Source organism: Bombina bombina, chromosome 5 (genome assembly GCF_027579735.1).
Source record: "Bombina bombina isolate aBomBom1 chromosome 5, aBomBom1.pri, whole genome shotgun sequence".
Classification (NCBI taxonomy): Eukaryota; Metazoa; Chordata; class Amphibia; order Anura; family Bombinatoridae; genus Bombina; species Bombina bombina.
The window spans coordinates 532,824,690-532,845,892 of record NC_069503.1 but is presented as its reverse complement, the minus strand read 5'-3'; the positions used below and the strand labels follow the sequence as shown (position 1 = coordinate 532,845,892).

Genomic DNA, 21,203 nt, shown 5'->3' with positions numbered 1-21,203 from the left:
GGGTGTAATAATGGGAAAACAGGGGGGAGGAAGAAGGGAGAGAAGTGAGGCAGGGGAGGAGGGAAGAGAGAGAGTGAAGAAAAAAACAAACAAAAAGAAAAGGGATGGGGGGAGATAGGATATGGGATGTGCGGTGTTTGCCTCGAGATGAGTAGGAGAAATAGTTCTTGTGCTAGGTTAATGGGGGTTGCGGTATAGACAAGAAAAAACGCTTTGGTAGTCTCCTCTAAAAGAGGAGCACGTTATGTATGGGGGGGGGATGCGTGGGAACTAGGGATTGACATTAAATGTCAAGTATGTTTGTGTTTCCGGGAGAGTGGTCGCGAAAAGATATAAGTGAGCTAGAGATTTGAGTTTGTATCCTATTTTTTCAATGGGACTTGCATAGCGCCGGTATTACGAGTCTGCCAAAAAGTGAGCGGTAGACCATCTCCTGTCAAGCCTGGTACCGCATTTAAAAGTCAGTAGTTAAGAGTTTTACCCTACAACGCCGTAGCATAAAACTCTTAACTAAATTGTTAAAAAGTACACTAACACCCATAAACTACTTATTAACCCCTAAACCGAGGCCCCCCCCACATCGCAAACACTAAAATAAATTTGTAACCCCTAATCTGCCAAACCAGACATTGCCACCACTATAATAAATATATTAACCCCTAAACCGGTGCACTCCCGCATCGCAAACATTAGTTAAATATTATTAACCCCTAATCTGCCGTCCCTAACATCGCCGCCACCTACCTACATTTATTAACCCCTAATCTTCCGCCCACAACGTCGCTGCCACTATAATAAAGTTATTAACCCCTAAACCTAAGTCTAACCCTAACCCCCCCTAACTTAAATATAATTGAAATAAATCTAAATAAAATTACTACAATTAACTAAATTATTCCTATTTAAAACTAAATACTTACCTATAAAATAAACCCTAAGCTAGCTACAATATAACTAATAGTTACATTGTAGCTATCTTAGGGTTTATTTTTATTTTACAGGCAACTTTGTATTTATTTTAACTAGGTAGAATAGTTATTAAATAGTTATTAACTATTTAATAACTTCCTAGTTAAAATAAATACAAATTTACCTGTAAAATAAAACCTAACCTAAGTTACAATTACACCTAACACTACACTATAATTAAATTAATTAAATTAAATACAATTAAAAAAATTATCTAAAGTACAAAAAAAAAACCAAACACTAAATTACAGAAAATAATAAAATAATTACAAGATTTTTAAACTAATTACACCTAATCTAATACCCCTAACAAAATAATAAAGCCCCCCCCAAAATAAAAAAAGCCCTACCCTACACTAAATTACAAATAGCCCTTAAAAGGGCCTTTTGCGGGGCATTGCCCCAAAGTAATCGGCTCTTTTACCTGTAAAAAAAAAGTACAACCCCCAACATTAAAACCCACCACCCACACAATCCTACTCTAATACCCACCCAATCCCCCCTTAAAAAACTAACACTAACCCCCTGAAGATCACCCTACCGTGAGACATCTTCACCCAACCAGGCCGAAGTCCTCAACGAATCCGGGAGAAGTCTTCATCCAACCGAGCAGAAGTGGTCCTCCATACGGGCAGAAGTCTTCATCCAGACGGCATCTTCTATCTTCATCCAGACGGCATCTTTTATCTTCATCCATCCGGCGCGGAGCGGGTCCATCTTCAAGACATCCGACGCGGAGCATCCTCTTCAAACGACGGCCGACGACTGAATGAAGGTTCCTTTAAGTGACGTCATCCAAGTTGGCGTCCCTTCAATTCCGATTGGCTGATAGAATTCTATCAGCCAATCGGAATTAAGGTAGAAAAAATCCTATTGGCTGATGCAATCAGCCAATAGGATTGAACTTCAATCCTATTGGCTGATCCAGGTAGTTATTAAATAGTTAATACCTATTTAATAACTATTGTACCTAGTTAAAATAAATACAAAGTTGCCTGTAAAATAAAAATAAATCCAAAGATAGATACAATGTAACTATTAGTTATATTGTAGCTATCTTAGGGTTTATTTTATAGTTAAGTATTTAGTTTTAAATAGGAATAATTTATTTAATTGTAGTAATTTAATTTACATTTATTTAAATTATATTTAAGTTAGGGGGGGTTAGGGTTCGACTTAGGTTTAGGGGTTAATAACTTTATTATAGTGGTGGCGACGTTGTGGGCGGCAGATTAGGGATTAATAAATGTAGTTAGGTTGCGGCGACATTGGGGGTCGGCAGATTAGGGGTTAATAAATATAATGTAGGTGGCGGCGATGTTGGGGGCAGCAGATTAGGAGTTCATAAGTATAATGTAGGTGGCGGCGGTGTCCGGAGCGGCAGATTAGGGGTTAATAAGTGTAAGATTAGGGGTGTTTAGACTCGGGGTTCATGTTAGGGTGTTAGGTGTAGACATAACTTTTATTTCCCCATAGGAATCAATGGGGCTGCGTTAGGAGCTTTACGCTGCTTTTTTGCAGGTGTTAGGTTTTTTTTCCAGCCGGCTCTCCCCCATTGATTCCTATGGGGAAATCGTGCATGAGCACGTTTTACCAGCTCACCGCTAACGTAAGCAGCACTGGTATTGAGGTGAGATGTGGAGCAAAATTTTGCTCTTCGCTCACTTTTCTGCGGCTAACGCCGGATTTATAAAAACCCGTAATACCAGCGCTGTCTGCAAGTGAGCGGTGAGCATAAACTGCTCGTTAGCACCGCACCCCTCCTAACGCAAAACTCGTAATCTAGGTGTATATATTTAATTTATTGCCATTAAAAACAGTATGTGTACTTTTTCTGTTTTTAATCCATCTGTTAAAGGGTTAAATTAGTGCATATAGTAATGCTTATATTGCAATGATATGCCGGCCCCCTTGGATTAACTTTTTTTTTTTTTAAATCACAATTATAGTAAATATCCAATCAGCGTTTGTGTCATTTGACAATCTTGAAGTCCAGCACCTTTAAAGCCCTTAGAAAGCATATGTAGAGAGTGGATTAGACTGCTCTATACATCACAACCCTGCCAAAATAGTAAATGAAGGGGGGGCGGAGGAAAAGACAATACCAATTATAAAATATATATACACTTAAAAAAAAAATAAAAGTGGTTTTACTTGCAAACTAATATATTTTTTATTACAACTTTCTTATAGTCTGAAATTTACCATCACTTTAAGTAAAAATATAAGCACATTGGTTTACTGTTCCGATAGTAGTGAACACACTTGAGGATTAATCCTATGAAAACATGTGAAAAACATGTGAGATTGTAGTGGTGATCCCACCTTGTAACATACAGTACAAGTATTACAGTGACTGATTTAATCAAGTTTGTTCAGATTCTTATTTTCTGGATTAAAGGGACACTGAACCCAAATTTTTTCTTTTGTGATTCAGATAGAGCATGCAATTTTAAGCAACTTTCTAATTTACTCCTATTATCAAATTGTATTAATTATCTTGGTATCTTTATTTGAAATGCAAGAATGCAAGTTTAGATGCCGGCCCATTTTTGGTGAACAACCTGGGTTGTTCTTGCCGATTGGTGGATAAATTCATCCACTAATGAACAAGTGCTTTCCAGGGTCCTGAACCAAACAAATAGCTTAGATGCCTTCTTTTTCAAATAACGATAGCAAGAAAACTAAGAAAAATTGATAATAGGAGTAAATTAGAAAGTTGCTTAAAATTGCATGCTCTATCTGAATCACGAAAGAACAAATTTGGGTTCAATGTCCCTTTAAACAATGACCTTTGGCCTTTGCTGTGTAATTATAATATCTGTGTAAATTCAGATGTCAAGAAAATGTTTCCGTTAGAAAGCAAATGCTTGTTGTAGGATCTTCTGTGTTAATGAACATTTTAAATAAATATAATACTTCTAAACTTACAACGGTCACAGCTGCAGTATTGTACACAAGATTTTTGCACTAAAATCAAAAGAAGCAAAGGAAGAATGTCAGTGTGGTTTTGTACCTTGTGCATTTCTGGGTTTAAAGTGAAGGGTCTACTAGTAGATGCCGAGAGGCTATCCAACGGGACTTCAATAAGAGGCTGATTCTTATCATTCAAATAAAAAACTGGAGTGAAAGAAGAAATTATTCTCCATTCCTTGGAAGCCTGAAAAAAAACCACACAGGAGTCATCTGATTAGTAAAAAAAGAAGTGATAAGATTTATGTTAAAACACAACAATATGTTACAGTTGAGTTGTATTTTTTTTTTTACAAAAACTGCTATCACAGACTATAGAACTTTTTTGTAGGCAAACCCTTAAAAATGATTTTAGATTTGGTCATAATCTACCCCATCCCTGATGCACAAAGCATTACTCAGTAGTTCTCTGTTCAATTAAAGGGACAGTCTAGTCAAAATTATACTTTTAAGATTCAGATAGGACATACAATTTTAAACAACTTTCCAATTTACATTCTGTTGGTTTGCTCGATCTGGATACTGTGCTCTTGGGTATTCTTTGTTTCATGGTATATTTTCCTTGTGAAATTAAATGGACATGAAACCCAAAATTTGTCTTTAATTATTCAGAATACATTTAAAAAAAGAGTTTACAGTTTACTTCTATTATCAAACTAGGATGCCAAAATGTCCTACGACAGACTGTGCTAGGCCATTATGGCGTCCTTGTATCATTTGCGTTTTAGATTTCTTCGCCATCAAGGTTCACCCAGACCCTTACTGGGGCGAGGAGGATCAATCGTTATAGAGCTTGTACACAATTTATTCATATCACTTTTGATTGATTATTAACATTCATAACTTTTTTTCCCTCTTATTGGGCGCTCCCTTTATTAGTCTTTGGTGTTTTGAGAGTATTATCAATTTAGCTTTGTTCTCATGTCATTCTTTGTTGAAGATATACCTAGGTAGGTCGCGTGCACATGCCTAAGGCACTACATGACAGGAAATAGTGCTGTCATCTAGTGCTCTTGCTAATGTATAACATTGTTGTAAAACTGCTGCCATATAGTGCTGCAGACACATGCACACTCCTGAGCTTACAGCACTGCTTTTCAACAAAGGATAACAAGAACACTTGATAAAAGAAGTAAATTGGAAAGTTGTTTAAAATTGTATGCTTTATCTGAATCATGAAAGAAAGCGAGAAAGCAGAGACAGCAGAAATAGGATATCTATCCCAGCAGCTAGTAAAGAGTTCTCCAAAAAGAACACCAACATTCTGAACAGGAACTCCCAATGACCAGCTTCCAGGTAGCAAGCTGACTCACCGTTGCTAAACCCAAACACAAAAGGCATTTCAAAGCTTGCTAACACTCAGTCAAAGTGCAATTAGCGGTAGCTGGTTACACCCTCAAAGTGCAATAGCTGTAGCTGGATTCAACTGCAAACCTTCCAAGGGCTCACAGCCCTCCGAATATCAGGCTCCAAGGAGCGTCCCCTCCCAGCACTGAACACCAGTGGAAAAGAGGACATCCAAGGCCTAACACAAAGGAGAGAATCCTGCATAGAATAACCGACCCTTAATCTTCCCTCTAGGATAATGGTCGCAGCCCAAAGGCTAGTCAAAACCAAAGACAAGAGTCCCAGACTCCTGGAAGAGAAAGGAAGGGTCAACGTAGGAACAAAACCCCTGGTTAGACCGCTGTCCGTTACTACAAACGGTATGCTACCATGAGTCAGGGTAGACATTGTGCTCAGGTACGAAAACCCCTACACGGCTGTCTTCTCTAAAAACAAGGAACACTTCCCAAGGGAAGAAGGCCCTCAGACCCTTAGCATCCATATATCAGAATTCAACATAAAGCAGGAGCCCCATAGGGATCAAACCCTCAGCTTCTCGCTGCAGGAACAGAGGAACCAGTCACTACATCGCAACTCCCCTTGCAGGATTCTGGAACGCAAGTAGGGAAAAGACCCTTGCAAGGCAATCCACCAAGGACCCACAGGTCGCTCCGAATACTAAGGTAACTCTGAACCCGGAGAACAGTACCCCCGCTCTAGAAGAGAAGGGACATAAACAACGGAAAACCACCCTACTATAGAGGTGAGACCCCTTGGGCATATCACCAACCCAGGTGAAGATACGTGGAGTCTAGAGGAACAGCATAAATGCGCCAGAAGACCAGTATGGAACCGCCAAAAGGACCTAAAGCCTAAGCCGCAAAATGATAGGTATCTCTCACAGAGCCCCAGCCTCTAGGAGAGAGGCCCACGGGACCACAAACATCTAGTGTGAGATCTAACCGTCCACACCCATCCAAGGAGAGACACAAACCTAGGTTAGGGTCCTTGAAAACTGAATCAATCGAAGATCTGACATACAGAGGAACCCTAAGCTGCCTCCTACAAGGAGGAACGCACCTCTAAAGTCCGTAGACTTGGTGATCTAGCAATAGCCTCAAACCCAAGAGTCACAAAGGACTTCCTTAACGGTCTAAGATTCAGCACCCAGGGCACTTGTCTACGAGATTTATTTGCAATCCAAGTGTTAATACGTGCTACACGCATAGGCAAGGTAGCCACCAACACCCAAAGGCGATTGAGAACCCTTTACCCTGTTCACCATCCCAGAGAATCGAACTGAAGACACCGCCCACAAAGTCCCTAACAGAGCATTTGAAGAGAAATGGTCAACTACCTGACCCCAGAAGGGCGGCCCTCCATAACCGACCTCACCCCTTCACTGAAAAGCCCCAAAGCTAGAGTTGCAACGAGGACGAAAGACACCCGAACGTCGAGACCATGGTCAGACCAATGGTAATGGAAGAGGCAACATCCTGAGATCCCTGAAGTATCTATCTTCCAAAATCTTCTTTAAGCAGGCAAAAGCTGGAGCTTCCCAGCTCCCCAAAGAGGGCAGAGAACCCCTGCACACCAACTGTTAGAGTAACACAACTCTGAGCAGAGAAAAAAACATGCCCGCGCATTCCAGACCATATGATCCACCCAAGGCGGGAAGGAAAGGAAACTCTGCCACCGCAATAAAATACTTAATAGGCTAAAGAGTCAGCGTCCGGAAGAACCTTGAGTGAAAAAGCAAAACATTAATCACTTAGCACACCAGACCCCATAGGTTCTGAGTCCCCGGGGAACTGAGGAACCAGATCCATATCCCAGACGAGAAGCCCGAACAACCAACTTAGATTGGCACTCATAACCCTCCGTACGGAGGGGTTGTATTTAAACAAAAGGCCTCATACTTAGGTAGGATCCGAGCCCGGAGTCCATAGAATAGGCCAAAAAACATTCAGAATCTAGCAGGATTAATTAGCACCACGAGGGTGACATGAACCCTGGTAACAGCTGAAAAGGTATCCGACCAGTATCCGCCTAGAACTGCCCAAGGTCCAAGAAAATTCGTCCCGAAGGATCGATAAATTAACAAAAAAACCGTAATTCTATTGTTCGACAAGTGCGCAACTTCCGAGGAAGTGCCCACGCGACCTAAATCGCAAGTATCGGTTCCAGAGAAGAACGTTCACAAAAACGAAAATCTAACAGACATGACCTTAAGAAAAACAAATTAAACACATCTATCTGGATCAAACAAAATAAAATGAAGGCCACACCCATTGGGTGAACGCGCAAGGTGAATGAGGATGACAATGGGACCAGCCGATGAAAAGCCCCATTCACCCAAGCTCAGAACTGGAACCGAACAACATAAAGAAAAAGAAAAAACGGCAAAGTTAAGGAGATTGGCTTCATCCCCAAACGTCATATCTATTTTGCCATCCAGCTTCTAAGGCCTCGGATCCCTCAGCCCGCTAGGACTGGGATCCTCCAGCATTGCCAAAATATGTATGAAAGAACGCGAAGGCGAGCCAGCCTATAACGGAAGGCAAAATCATCCCTCGCCGGATAAACTGAAGACGCTGGCCCCGAGATAGGGGTCCCTGAAGCATCAGGGGCCGACACTTCCCCAGAAGGCCGAACTGAATCGGGCGAGCCCACGCTCGACGGGCCGTGTTTAACTGAACACGGATAGTATCTTAGAAATACTTCACTTGGGATTCAGCGTCATAGAAATGGCCATTCGGAACCGTGCCGTAACCTCTGGAGGAAACAAGCCACCCTCCAGAGGAGTAAAGGCCATAGGGACACCTGCTTGCGTAGCCAGAAAATGGACTGGGGCACTCGCTTCACGGGTCATGGAAACCTTGGCGGCGGAACATAACTAATGGGCATTGATTACCCAGGCCATTTCATATTCATCACAAGACACATCCTCTGTATCGGCGGCATCTGTGTCGCGCATATCAGAATCCCCCATAATCTTGGGATTACAAAAATGACAAAAAACTAACTGGCACCCTTTAACACCCCCAATGGCTGGGGCACTCACCACCTCCTGTGAACCAGACAACCCACGAGCAAGACTGTCTCGTTATGTTCCATAAAGGCCGTGAGCCTAAGTATAGCTACACATTTGCAGATAGAACCATAGAACAAACATGATTATAAGTCCCCCCTGTTCAATAACCCCCCTCAGGAGATATTAACCCATGATTCCTTTAGTTAACATTACATTCACAAATTGAAATAAAATGATCTTAACGGAATCTACGCCGTGGAACAGGAACACAGACCTTCAAGTGTGACAGATAGTAGCCTCGCTTCTGACATGGACTTGAGTGAAGAAAGGTAGGCAGCGAAACTCGTCAATGCTGATTACCAAGGAGCTGTTAATATGAGTCAGGATGGGTTCAATGGAAAACTCTCCGTGCATCTCCGGACTCACCGAAAGGCTGACAGTATTACTTAAAACTCTAGTCTCATTGCGAAGAGTACTACCCTCCATGAGAGACTATCTCGACATCTGACACTTCTCTGCCAACCCCCTGTGACAAAAGGCAAAGAATGACTGGGGGATGAGGGAAGTGGGGGAGGTATTTAAGCCTTTGACTAGGGTGTCTTTTTCCTCCTCCTAGTTGCCAGGTTCTGTATTTCCCAGTATACAGAACCTGGCAACTAGGACTCTTCTCTTTTAAGAAGAAAATAGAGAAAGGACAAGTTCTGGAGTACCCCTTACAAAAGCTTCAGGAACCACAGGCTAAGACACAAAGACATAGAGAGCATAAACTGCTTGTGGAGATGGGGCCCATTAAGCTGCATGTAGCTATTGAAAAAAAAAAGCCAAAATTGTAAGTACCTCTGAATCTGTGAAGAAATTGTAGAGAAGAACATCATCAAATTCCAAACCTTTGGCTTCATAAATGGTCAGAATAAGAGCTAAGCTAAGCTCTTCTGGTATATTTTCCTTAGCCTTCTCATTTGCCACAAGAATCACCTAAAGCATAGAAGTAAATGTTTACATAGAGTTTCAGTTTATCATTGCTAAGATCATTAATGGGACATTGTAAAGTACACTCTGCTAATGGTAACGTACTATTAAAATTGCACAGAATGACAATTTTCAATGAGGATTAATCATACACACAAAAACTGAATGCACATAAAAGGCAGAATTCTGTTATACCCTAAGCAAGGTGCTGTTACACACATTATAACATATGTATATTAGCTATACATTCATATCTATCTCTATATAATTAAAAAAAAACACATTATATATTTTTCTCAGGCTCTGAATACATCATTCTAATTATGATTTATTTAGTTTTAATGTTCCATTAAGGCTTCTAAAATATGGATGAACAGACTCCCATGCATTTCTAAGTTGACGATCACTGGTTAAAGTGAAGGTAAAGTTTAACAAAGTGCCCGGTATCTAAAAATACTCTTAAAAACAGTGGCACTTAATTCATTAAACTATACAATGAAGCTTCTTTTTTAAAATATACTTACCATTCCTTATGGAAAACAGACAGACGATCCTCCGTCCGCTTCTCCTGCTGTAGTTAGAACAGCCATGATGAATCTGGCTTCCTCCAATCGTTGCATGGCCCCACAAGCTGGACGCCAAAGGCACACAAAGAGTGGAGGAAACCAGATTCGTCATCACTGTGCTAACTACAGCAGGAGAAGCGGGCAGAAGATTGGCAGTCTGTTTTTTACAGTCGCCAGTTTGAGTATTTTTACATACCGGGTACTTATTCATTAAAATTTACAATCACTTTAAGTTCATTAAATATTTGTGTTCCCTTCTTTTATTTTAACAACAAGGCATCTGCTGATCAGTTGGTTAGCTCGATCTGGATACTGGCATTTGCTGAACTAAACTTCTTTAAAAAAATTCTTAATCGGAAACCTTGTTATCGAATCAATGATCCAGGGCCACAATGCTATATTATCAAAAATACAGAAACTAACCTGGTGTGCTCCAAACTCTATTGGCTGGGTTTTTCATTTGTTGCCACGTAGCAACATTGCCAGATCACTAACACTACAGGACTCCAACACTGTTGGTTTTGGACCATCAAACAAGCCACAGTCACAGGGCAATCGATCAAATGATTCCGGAAAATAGTGCTGTAATAAGTCCACAACACCAGAAGCCAAACTCAGAATTCCTATCAAACATAGAAGTAGATCAGTCATTAGAAAAAGCTAATTAAACATTTTATTAAATATTTCCCTAATTTAAAGAAAACACTGGTACCTATATTAACGTTTTATCTGTTCATGTTCCACTTCAGCATGCCTTGCGACTGGTGAAATGACATCATACCAGGTCAAGGAAGGCAAAAAGGAAAAAGGGTTTGGAACAGGCTTAGCTAATGTAAAGGCTAAATAAATAATAGCTTTAGTACTGAGGGACACAAGCTATCATTATTTTGTGGATCCCATAATAGAAGGGAAATGGAAGTAAAAATTAAAGGCCAGATTTCGAGTGGAGTGCAAACAGTTACACACGAGCGAAAAGGGGTTTATTGCGGATGTTTTTGTGCGTCGGGTTTTCTGATGGTATTACAAGTTGAAAGTAAACGTGATCATGTGTCACAAAACACATCAAACCCACATTACAAGATACAGTTACACCCATAAAAAAACTATCTAATAAAAATAATTTTAAAAAATATTGCACATCAAAGTTATAAAGGCTTAAAGATATGGTCTCAGATGTTAGAAAAAAAAAGGCAGGCAAAGAGCTTTAACATAGATATACATACATATATATGCATAAAGAGGGATATGTATGTATATATACACAAATGTTTATATGTGTGCATATGTATTTATATGTGTATATATGTATTTACAGACATATATACACATATAAACAAATAAATACATTTGAACACATATCTATATACACACACAAGTGCATTGGAACCCTTTGCAGATAAGTAGATGAAAACATGTAAAATCATATTAATGCACAATTCATATTTAAAGGGATATTCCAGCCAAAATGGGAAACCACATGGGTGCATTTCGGTATTGAACAGAAGCAATTTTGTAATATATATGCATTAGCAAAAATGCTTCTAATAAAAGCTATAACTGTTTCAAGAGTATATTTAAGTATGCAACGTGCACCAGCATTTTAAACACAGACGGCTAGATTACGAGTTTTTGTCGGTAAGGTGTGCGGTGCTAACGAGCCTTTTTTTCTCACCGCTCACTTAAGACAACGCTGGTATTACAGGTATCTCTAAACCCGGCGTTAGCCGCAAAAAAGTGACTGGAGAGCAAAATTTAGCTCCACATCTCACCTCAATACTAGCGCTGCTTACGGTAGCAGTAAGCAGGTAATACGTACTCTTGCGCGATTTCCCCATAGGAATCAATGAGGCAGATTCGGCTGAAAAAAAACCTAACACCTGCAAAAAAGCAGCGTAAAGCTCCTAACGCAGCCCCATTGATTCCTATGGGGAAATACTTTTTATGTTTACACCAACACCCTAACATGAACCCGAGTCTAAACAACCCTAATCTTACACTTATTAACCCCTAATCTGCTGCCCCCAACATCGCAGAACCCTACATTATAATTATTAACCCCTAAGCTGCCGCTCCGGACAACGCCGCCACCTACATTATACTTCTGAACCCCTAATCTGTTGCCCCCAACATCGCCGAACCCTACATTATATTTATTAACCCCTACTCTGCAGTCCCCAATGTGGCCGCATCCTAACTACATTTATTAACCCCTAATATTCCGCCCACAACGTCGCCGCCACTATAATAAAATTATTAACCCCTAAATCTAAGTCTAAACCTAACCCTAACACCCCCTAACTTAAATATAATTTAAATACATCTAAATAAATATTCATATCATTAAATAAATTATTCCTATTTAAAACTAAATACTTACCTATAAAATAAACCCTAAGATAGCTACAATATAACTAATAGTTACATTGTAGCTATCTCAGTGTTTATTTTTATTTTACAGACAAGTTTTTATTTATTTTAACTAGGTACAATAGTTATTAAATAGTTATTAACTATTTAATAACTTCCTAGTTAAAATAAATACAAATATACCTGTAAAATAAAACCTAACCTAAGTTACAATTACACCTAACACTACACTATAATTAAATAAATTACCTAAATTAACTACAATTAATTACAATTAAATAAAATAAACTAAATTACTACCCTATACTAAATTACAAATAGCCCTTAAAAGGGATTTTTGCAGGGCATTGCCCCAAAGTAATCAGCTCTATTACCTGTAAAAATAAAATTACAATACCCCCCCCAACATTACAACCCACCCCTACTCTAAAACCCACCCAATACCCCCTTAATAAAACCTAACATTACCCCCTTGAAGATCACCCTATCTTGAGACATCTTCACCCAACCAGGCAGAAGTGGTCCTCCAGACGGTCCGAAGTCTTCATCCTATCCGGGCAGAAGAGGTCCTCCAGACGGCAGAAGTCTTATTCCATGCGGCATCTTCTATCTTCATCCATCCGGAGCGGGTCCATCTTCAAGACATCCGACGCGGAGCATCCTCTTCGTTTCGACGGGCCCTTTAAATGACGTCATCCAAGATGGCGTCCCTTCAATTACGATTGGCTGATTACGATTGGCTGATAGAATTCTATCAGCCAATAGGAATTAAGGTAGAAAAAATCCTATTGGCTGATCCAATCAGCCAATAGGATTGAAGTTCAATACTATTGGCTGATTAGAACAGCCAATAGGATTGAGCTTGCATACTATTGGCTGATTGGAACTGCCAATAGAATGCTAGATCAATCCTATTGGCTGATTGGAACTGCCAATAGAATGCTAGATCAATCCTATTGGCTGATTGGATCAGCCAATAGGATCTTTTCTACCTTAATTCCGATTGGCTGATAGAATTCTATCAGCCAATCGAAATTGAAGGGACGCCATCTTGGATGACGTCATTTAAAGGACCCGTCATTGTTCCAGTCGCCGTCGAACGAAGAGGATGCTCCGCGTTGGATGTCTTGAAGATGGACCCGCTCCGCTCCGGATGGATGAAGATAGAAGATGCCGTCTGGATGAAGACTTCTGGCCGTCTGGAGGACCTCTTCTGCCCGGATAGGATGAAGACTTTGGACCGTCTGGAGGACCACTTCTGCCCGGTTGGGTGAAGACGTCTCAAGGTAGGGTGATCTTTAAGGGGGTAGTGTTAGATTTTATTAAAGAGGGATTGGGTGGGTTTTAGAGTAGGGTTGGTTGTGTGGGTGGTGGGTAGTAATGTTGGGGGGGTATTGTATTTTTTTTTAAAAGGTAATAGAGCTGATTACTTTGGGGCAATGCCCCGCAAAAAGCCCTTTTAAGAGCTATTTGTAATTTAGTATAGGGTAGGGATTTTTATTATTTTGCGAGCTTTTTTATTTTATTAGGGGGATTAGATTAAGTGTAATTAGTTTAATTTTTTTTAATTATTTTATTATTTTCTGTAATTTAGTGTTTGTTTTTTTCCGTAATTTATTTTATTTAATTTAATTATAATTAATTGTAGTTAATTTAGGTAATTTATTTAATTATAGTGTAGTGTTAGGTGTAATTGCAACTTAGGTTAGGTTTTATTTTACAGGTATATTTGTATTTATTTTAACTAGGAAGTAATTAAATAGTTAATAACTATTTAATAACTATTGTACCTAGTTAAAAAAAATAAAAACTTGCCTGTAAAATAAAAATAAACCCTGAGATAGCTACAATGTAACTTTTAGTTATATTGTAGCTATCTTAGGGTTTATTTTACAGGTAAGTATTTAGTTTTAAATAGGAATAATTTATTTAATACTATTAATTTTATTTAGATGTATTTAAATTATATTTAAGTTAGGGGGGTGTTAGGGTTAGACTTAGATTTAGGGGTTGATAACTTTATTATAGTGGCGGCGACGTTGGGGGTGGCAGATTAGGTGTTAATAATTGTAGGTAGGTGTCGGCGATGTTAGGGACGTCAGATTAGGGGTTAATAATATTTAACTAGTGTTTGCGATGCGGGAGTGCGGCGGTTTAGGGGTTAATATATTTATTAAAGTGGAGGCAATGTCAGGTCGGCAGATTAGGGGTTAAAAATTTTATTTAAATGTTTGCGATGTGGGGGGGCTCGATTTAGGGGTTAATAGGTAGCTTATGGGTGTTAGTGTACTTTTTAGCACTTTGGTTAAGAGTTTTATGTTACGGTGTTAGAACATAAAACTCTTAACTACTGACTTTTAAATGCGGTAGGAGTCTTGACAGGAGAGGCTGTACCGCTCACTTTTTCAAAGACTCGTAATACCGGCGTTAGGAAAATCCCATTGAAAAGATAGGATACGCAATTGACGTAAGGGGATTTGCGGTATGCTCGAATTGCGGAAAAAAAGTGTGCGGTAAACCTGTACCTGCCAGACTCGTAATACCAGCGTGCGTTAAAAAGCAGCGTTGGGACCTTTCAACGCTACTTTTTAAGGCTAAAGCAAGACTCGTAATCTAGGCGAGAATTTGCTCAGAGAGCCTAAGATGCTTGTACCATCTGGAATTGACTCAATTTGTTAATTGCTGACATGATACAAGCCCCACTGATTATCTGAGCAGCTGCATTATTTAAAATGTGGGTGCAGTGACAATATCCAGCTATGCTTCACGTGCACGTGCAGAGAAAAATGTTACAACTAAAACAATGATAACTTTTACTAGAATCATTTTTGCCAATACATGTATATTGCAAATATGTTTCTATTCAAATATATAATAAATCTAAGTGCATTAAAATTTTGACTGGAATGTCCCTTTAATAAAGTGTTATACTGTGTATTTAATGTAAATATTTCACATTTGTGCAAAATACCATTGGATATATACAGGTATATATATATATATATATATATATATATATATATATATATATATATATATATATATATATATATATATATATATATATATAAAAATAAAAAAATATGTATTTATGAATAAATAGAACATATTCTGCTACGTGCAGAACATTGGAATCTGAAATATTCATATTTTCATGTTGGGTTAGCGCACTTACAGCGCTCCACTTGTAATCTGATCCTAAATAGTTATGATTCGAACAGAGCGTACAATTCTAAAAAACAAACAAAACAAAACCACATTTTGAGATGAATTAATTATATTTTCAAATGTCTTTCTCTTAATATCCTATGTACACATGGTATATAAATTAACACATTTCATGAGCACTATATGGTAGCTGCACAAGACACTGTAATGCACATTCCTGAGCCTTTCTCAGTATTATGCTTTCATGGAAAGGCTAAGAATAAAAGATAACGTGATAAAGAGGTTCATTTAAAGGGACATTAAACTATTTTTAATTTTAGGGTTCAGATAGAGCATGCAATTTTAAAAAAACGTTCAAAATGACATCTATTTTGATTTGTTTTGTTCTCATGGTATCCTTTGTTTAAAAGGATGCCAAGGTAGGCTCAGGAGCTACTGATTGGTGGCTGCACATACATCCCCATGTTATTTGCTCACCTGATGAGTGTACCTAACTCCTAGTAGTGCATTGCTGCTTCAACAAAGGATACAAAGAGAATGAAGCAAATTAGATAATACAGTAATTGGAAAGTAGTTTAAAATTATATTCTCTATTTGAACTATGAAAGAAACATTTTGGGTTTTATTGTATCTTTATTTGAAAAAGCAGGAATATAAGCTACATTTAGCCACCAATCAGCAAGCGCTACCCAGGTGCTGAACAAAAAAAATAATGTTCTGGCTCCTAAGCTTTACATTCCTGCGTTTCAAATAAAGATACCAAGAGAACAAAGAAAAGTTGATAATAGGAGTACATTAAAAAGTTGTTTAAAATTGCATGCTCTATCTGAACCATGAAAGAAAAAATTTGTGTTTCATATCCCTTTAAGAAGAACAATTCTTAAATAAATACTTATGGGTTATCACCCACTTATGGGTTAGACAACCCTAATATATTTTTAAAACTAGTACCTTTCCACTGAACCATTTTGAAAACAAACTTAAAAGGGACATAAAACCACGAAAAGGAAATGCTCTAATGGGTGACATATGCATGTAGCCACCAATATCCAGCTAGGTCCCAGTACCGCATACCTAGGTATGCTTTTAACAAAAGGACACCAAGAGAAAAAAATCAATTTAATTACATATTTAAATTGAAAAGGTCTAAAAAAATGTATGTTTTATCTGAAACCGCTAAAGGTAAATATGGACTTTTTGTTTTTTAATTTCATTCAAAAACCATCTAATAGTCACTAAAACTATTTATGCCAACTACATATGCATACTGACAATTTTTAACTGTACATTTTTAGGAACATATTTAAGTATAATAAAATAGGATAATTACCAGAATGAAATCTATAATTTTGGTAAAGTTGATATATCCTTTTTGGTCTCCGTACAATGCAGTCCTTGGAGTCGCTATGGCAATTCTTATTTGCAAAGTAGAACAAGGATCTCAAATCACTGAAACGAAAAGAAACTCCTTTCATGATGCTTTGTGCAGTGTCCCCTGTAAGGAACATGGCATTGGGGTCATTGATGCATCTCATAAGTAGGAAGAGCTCTGCCTGAGTAAAGTCCTGAATCTCATCCCCATAAAGCTCATGAATGGACCATGGTAGTACATCAAGGTTTGAAAGTCTACAAGACAAATTGTATAGGAAATCTTCTTCATCAAAATACCCATTTTTGGATTTAATTTGCTCATACAAGCAAAAGAGACAATAAATTTCCTTTCGGTCTCCTTTAAAGTTTGGGGCTCTTTTCTTCCCAAGTTTAATATATTGGTCTTCTGTAAGTTTTCCCTGACAACAATTCAATGCTTCGAACGAGCCTTTTAAAAAGGACTTTATCTCTTTCCAGACCAGTGCAGCATTATATGGAGATTTTCCTTTCACCATCTTTGGCCAGATTTCCTTGGCGAACAACTCAAAGGTGACAAAAACACGTGGATCATTCTCTTTTGGCCCACTAACATTTTCCTCTTCTTCATTTTCTGGATCTGCATCAAATTCATCATCCTCTCTCAACAGATCCGATATGTCCATTTCATCCATTGTGGACCATCCAATAATACTTCTGCTAAGGCTTCCATCTTCATTTCTGGGAAAAAATGGCTCAGGCATGGATGCATCCAGTAATAGCAACAACTGCTGAGAAGTAACAAACATGGGGAAATTTTCATCTTGAATCTCTTGCAACCTGTATACATTAGAATCAATGGGCTTAAAATGACTTGTTGCTTTTGTAGACTTGCTTAACTCAAGGAAATTTTTTTGCACCTCATGGCAAAGGACATGGTTTTTAGTAATAAATATAGGGTGAAAGTGTTCAAGTTTGACAGATTCTTCTTCACTTTCTCCTGATTCAGATGCTAGATCTTCTGTTTCCAAATTCTTGTCTTCCAGTGATAACTGGTCTTCTTCTATGCTGCTAGACTCGGATTCTGAAACCTCTTCATCATCAGTTTCATCTACCTCTGTGCTAGGTTCATATTTTCTTCTTTGCCAAGTCTGTTTCACAAGCCAGGGACCATCAACTGACTCAGCTTTTTCCCAATAAGAATGGAACTTCTTCCAGAGTCGATACAAACAACAAGTTGTTTTTCCTGTTCCACTTCTCCCTATTAAGATAATGCTTTCCAGAGGCTTGGGATTAAGATCAATTACTGCATACTCCAACTCACCAACTCTGAATGGGTACTCAACTCGGGAATTTATGTTGTGTAATATGTTAAGTGCCATGTCAGTGCTAAAACTGTGGAATTTCATGATATTGTATTCAGTTTCAGCTGCGCTCGCTGGTGGAAAATAATCAGGCATAATATGTTCTGTTCTCCTTTCTAATTCAATATCTTCCATAAAACAACTAGGAATTCGCTTTTCTACATTTGAGAGTTGTATGTTGGATATAGCCTTAAGTCTTTTCCTTAGTATACAGCTCAGGCCTCGGTTATAGGCACTACAAATACCTTCAATAGCATTTCTTAGTTTGTTGTGATCCATAATAATATCCCATATCCTAATCATTTCGGTGTAAATCCTCCCAGTTTTTGCTGAGGCTTGGAAAGACAATTCAGTTGACATTATCTTTTCGGGATCCTCACTACAACGTGGAGAGAAGTCAATAGCAAGTTCCCAGAGCATTCTAGCACCTTTATCAAGCTTCATTTCATAGAGTTTAATATCACTGTTCAAGTGTTTAAGCCTTTTGTGTAGGCTACGTGTCCATTCTCCATTTCCGAGCTTCTGAATGGATAGAATGATTTTATTTTTCATGTAACGAGGTAATGCTTTGCTTTCTAGTTTTTTTCAAGGCTTCAGGAGCACACTCTATTTCCCATGTCATATTACTGAAGTCAGTATTTGAGAGATCCAAGTCTTCCTCCAATAGGTCATAATCTTCTTCAATGTTAGCAATGGCCACCAATTCATTGTCAAGATTTACGTTGTCCACATTATTAACAACAGAATTATCTTCATTGCAGTCGTCAACCACTTGGTCTGAATTTGAGAGGATCAGACTTTCCTGCTTATGCTCCTCTTCAGTGGTATTCAGATTTGTAGGCAATTTTACATTGTCAGTCCCAGATGGAGTTTTGCACATTTCCATAAATTGTATTAGATCTCTTATGGTCTGAAGAAAAGCTTCTTTCTGAGTCATTGGTCTCTTTGTCTCTTCCACCTTTTCACTTGGCAGTTCTATAGATACATTTTGACCAGTTACATTTGTAGTAATGTCACATGTTGATTCAGTTGGGAACTGATTCTGCAATTGCAGCTTAATCTGAGGTTTATTTTGTATTGCATTTCCTTTTACTGTAGTCTTATTCGGTTTTGAAGGAGCACTTGAGGGATTACGCTTGTTTTTCTTTTTAGCTTCATTCCAAGCATTTAGTCGGGCATCTGTGTTCTTTATCCTATGCTTTGCATCTTTACCCATTTTATTTTTTAATGTAAGTTTGATATCGTATCTTGCAAGTAGTTCCATTATTTTTGGATATGTTTTGGTGTATTCATTTTGAAACAGCAAGTGCATTATGGTATCCCCAATTTTGTCTTGGGCATTAGGATTTAAATATAGATAAGAAGATGGATCAGAAGAGTATAAGTCTAGAAGATATTTAATTATCAAAATTCCATTGTCATCTGAAAAAGAAGGTAAAAAAAATTTAAATATTTAGTTTAGTTTTTTTTATAATACTTTCTTATAAATATCAGTTTTCTTTAATAAATCTGATTTATCTACAAATTATGTTGGGCCCATCACGTTATTGAAGGGTATATCATGAAATGATAAAGAATGTTACCTTTATTTATTATGGCAACAGAAACTGCTGCATGCAGGGGAGTGTCTCCCTGCACTATGGATACACTTTCTGGATTGGCACCTGTTACAGAAGCATTAGTTATTTTGTTGTGAAGAGCTTATTTCCCAGCAGCAATGCCTGAACCAGCAAGCCAGCGCCTAAGAAGGGCTCCAAGAAAACTGTAACAAGTTTCATTTCATAAAGAGTTAACTCTTTTTTTTCAGCTTTTAGAAACTATTGTCTAATCACCTCTGGAGCCAGACTGCTAATTGATAAGATGAACTTGTAAACTTGTTATCTTAAGTACTGTAATCCTATTGTGGCCTGTCAAAGGACAGTGCTCTCTATCTAAATGTGTGATGGGGGATTTTGTGCTTCCCCCCCTCTCCCCCTGGGAGTGCCCTGTGTGCATGTAACCTTAATAAAAAGCAGGCTGGGCATCCCAGTCCTGAGTTCTTGTTTGACCCTCAATCGCAGCGTTGACTCGTTTTTGTGGGCAGAAGGGTATCCTAGCTGTACTGCAGCTAAGGGAGATTATTCTATATTTGCGAGACTCATATAGAATACTATGGAAAGCAGCTTCTCCCCTCTTTAGCAATAGGGATCCAGGCTACTAAGCGGTCCATCTCTCAGCGAGACTAAGGGTAACCGTAACATTTGGCGGCAGCGGCGGGATTTTCCTGGATTTCCTAGGAGAGGTACAGAACGGATGGAGAGCGCTTACGAAAAATTGAAGCGTACAGCCCTAAAGGATTTACTTGAAAGCAGAGGGGGGTACGCCAGCAACCGGCCGAGGAGAGAGCTGATCGCAGAATTGACCGAACTGGATCAGAGCTTCACAATGGCGGAAACACCGACCACGATTAGTGACGAAAAAACCAGGATTGTTCGGGAAAGGCTCTCATTATACGGGCCGAACCCCTCCATGGAATTGGTACAGCAGTTGATGGCGGAGGCGGACGAGGATATACGAGAGACTCGAGCCCACGAACTCAACCTAGCGAACGCACACCGCAATGCTGAAGCCCCGCAGGTAATCATCCCTGTCGAAAATGCTGGGAGGCCCAAGATACCCTATGCGGCATTTCGACCCTTCCTAGAGAGCGAGACAGGGATTGATGAATATTTGGCGGACTTCGAAAGGCAATGTGCCCTGCACCAGATTCCCAACAGAGAGTGGCCCACGATATTGTCTGGGAAACTATCCGGGCGAGCCCTGGAAGCCTTTCATACTCTGGGTGCTGAGGAAGTGACACAGTATGAGCTAGTTAAGGAGACACTGTTGCGACGGTACGCTGTAACTCCGGACACGTATCGCCGACAGTTTCGGGGCACGGAAAAGAAGCCTAACGATACCCATATGGAATGGGCGCACCGAATGCGGAGAGCGGCAAATCACTGGCTGAGCGGAAGTAAAGCGGTGACTGGGGAGGAAATTTTACAATTGTTTCTCTTAGAACATTTTTATAATGGCATGGAACAGCAAGGGAAGGAATGGCTGCGAGACAGGCGGCCTTCTACCTTAGAAGAAGCAGCC

General features: G+C 39.0%; 1 protein-coding gene across 1 annotated transcript in view; it reads right to left on the bottom strand.

The window, feature by feature from the left end:
• Positions 1-21,203, bottom strand: part of LOC128661537 (TPR and ankyrin repeat-containing protein 1-like) — a 148,164-nt gene that overhangs the window by 120,517 nt on the left and 6,444 nt on the right. The window contains 6 exon segments of the mRNA XM_053715783.1: positions 3,986-4,129; positions 9,140-9,277; positions 10,261-10,460; positions 16,703-18,668; positions 18,670-19,505; positions 19,667-19,747. Coding sequence (XP_053571758.1) covers positions 3,986-4,129; positions 9,140-9,277; positions 10,261-10,460; positions 16,703-18,668; positions 18,670-19,505; positions 19,667-19,747 — 3,365 coding nt within the window.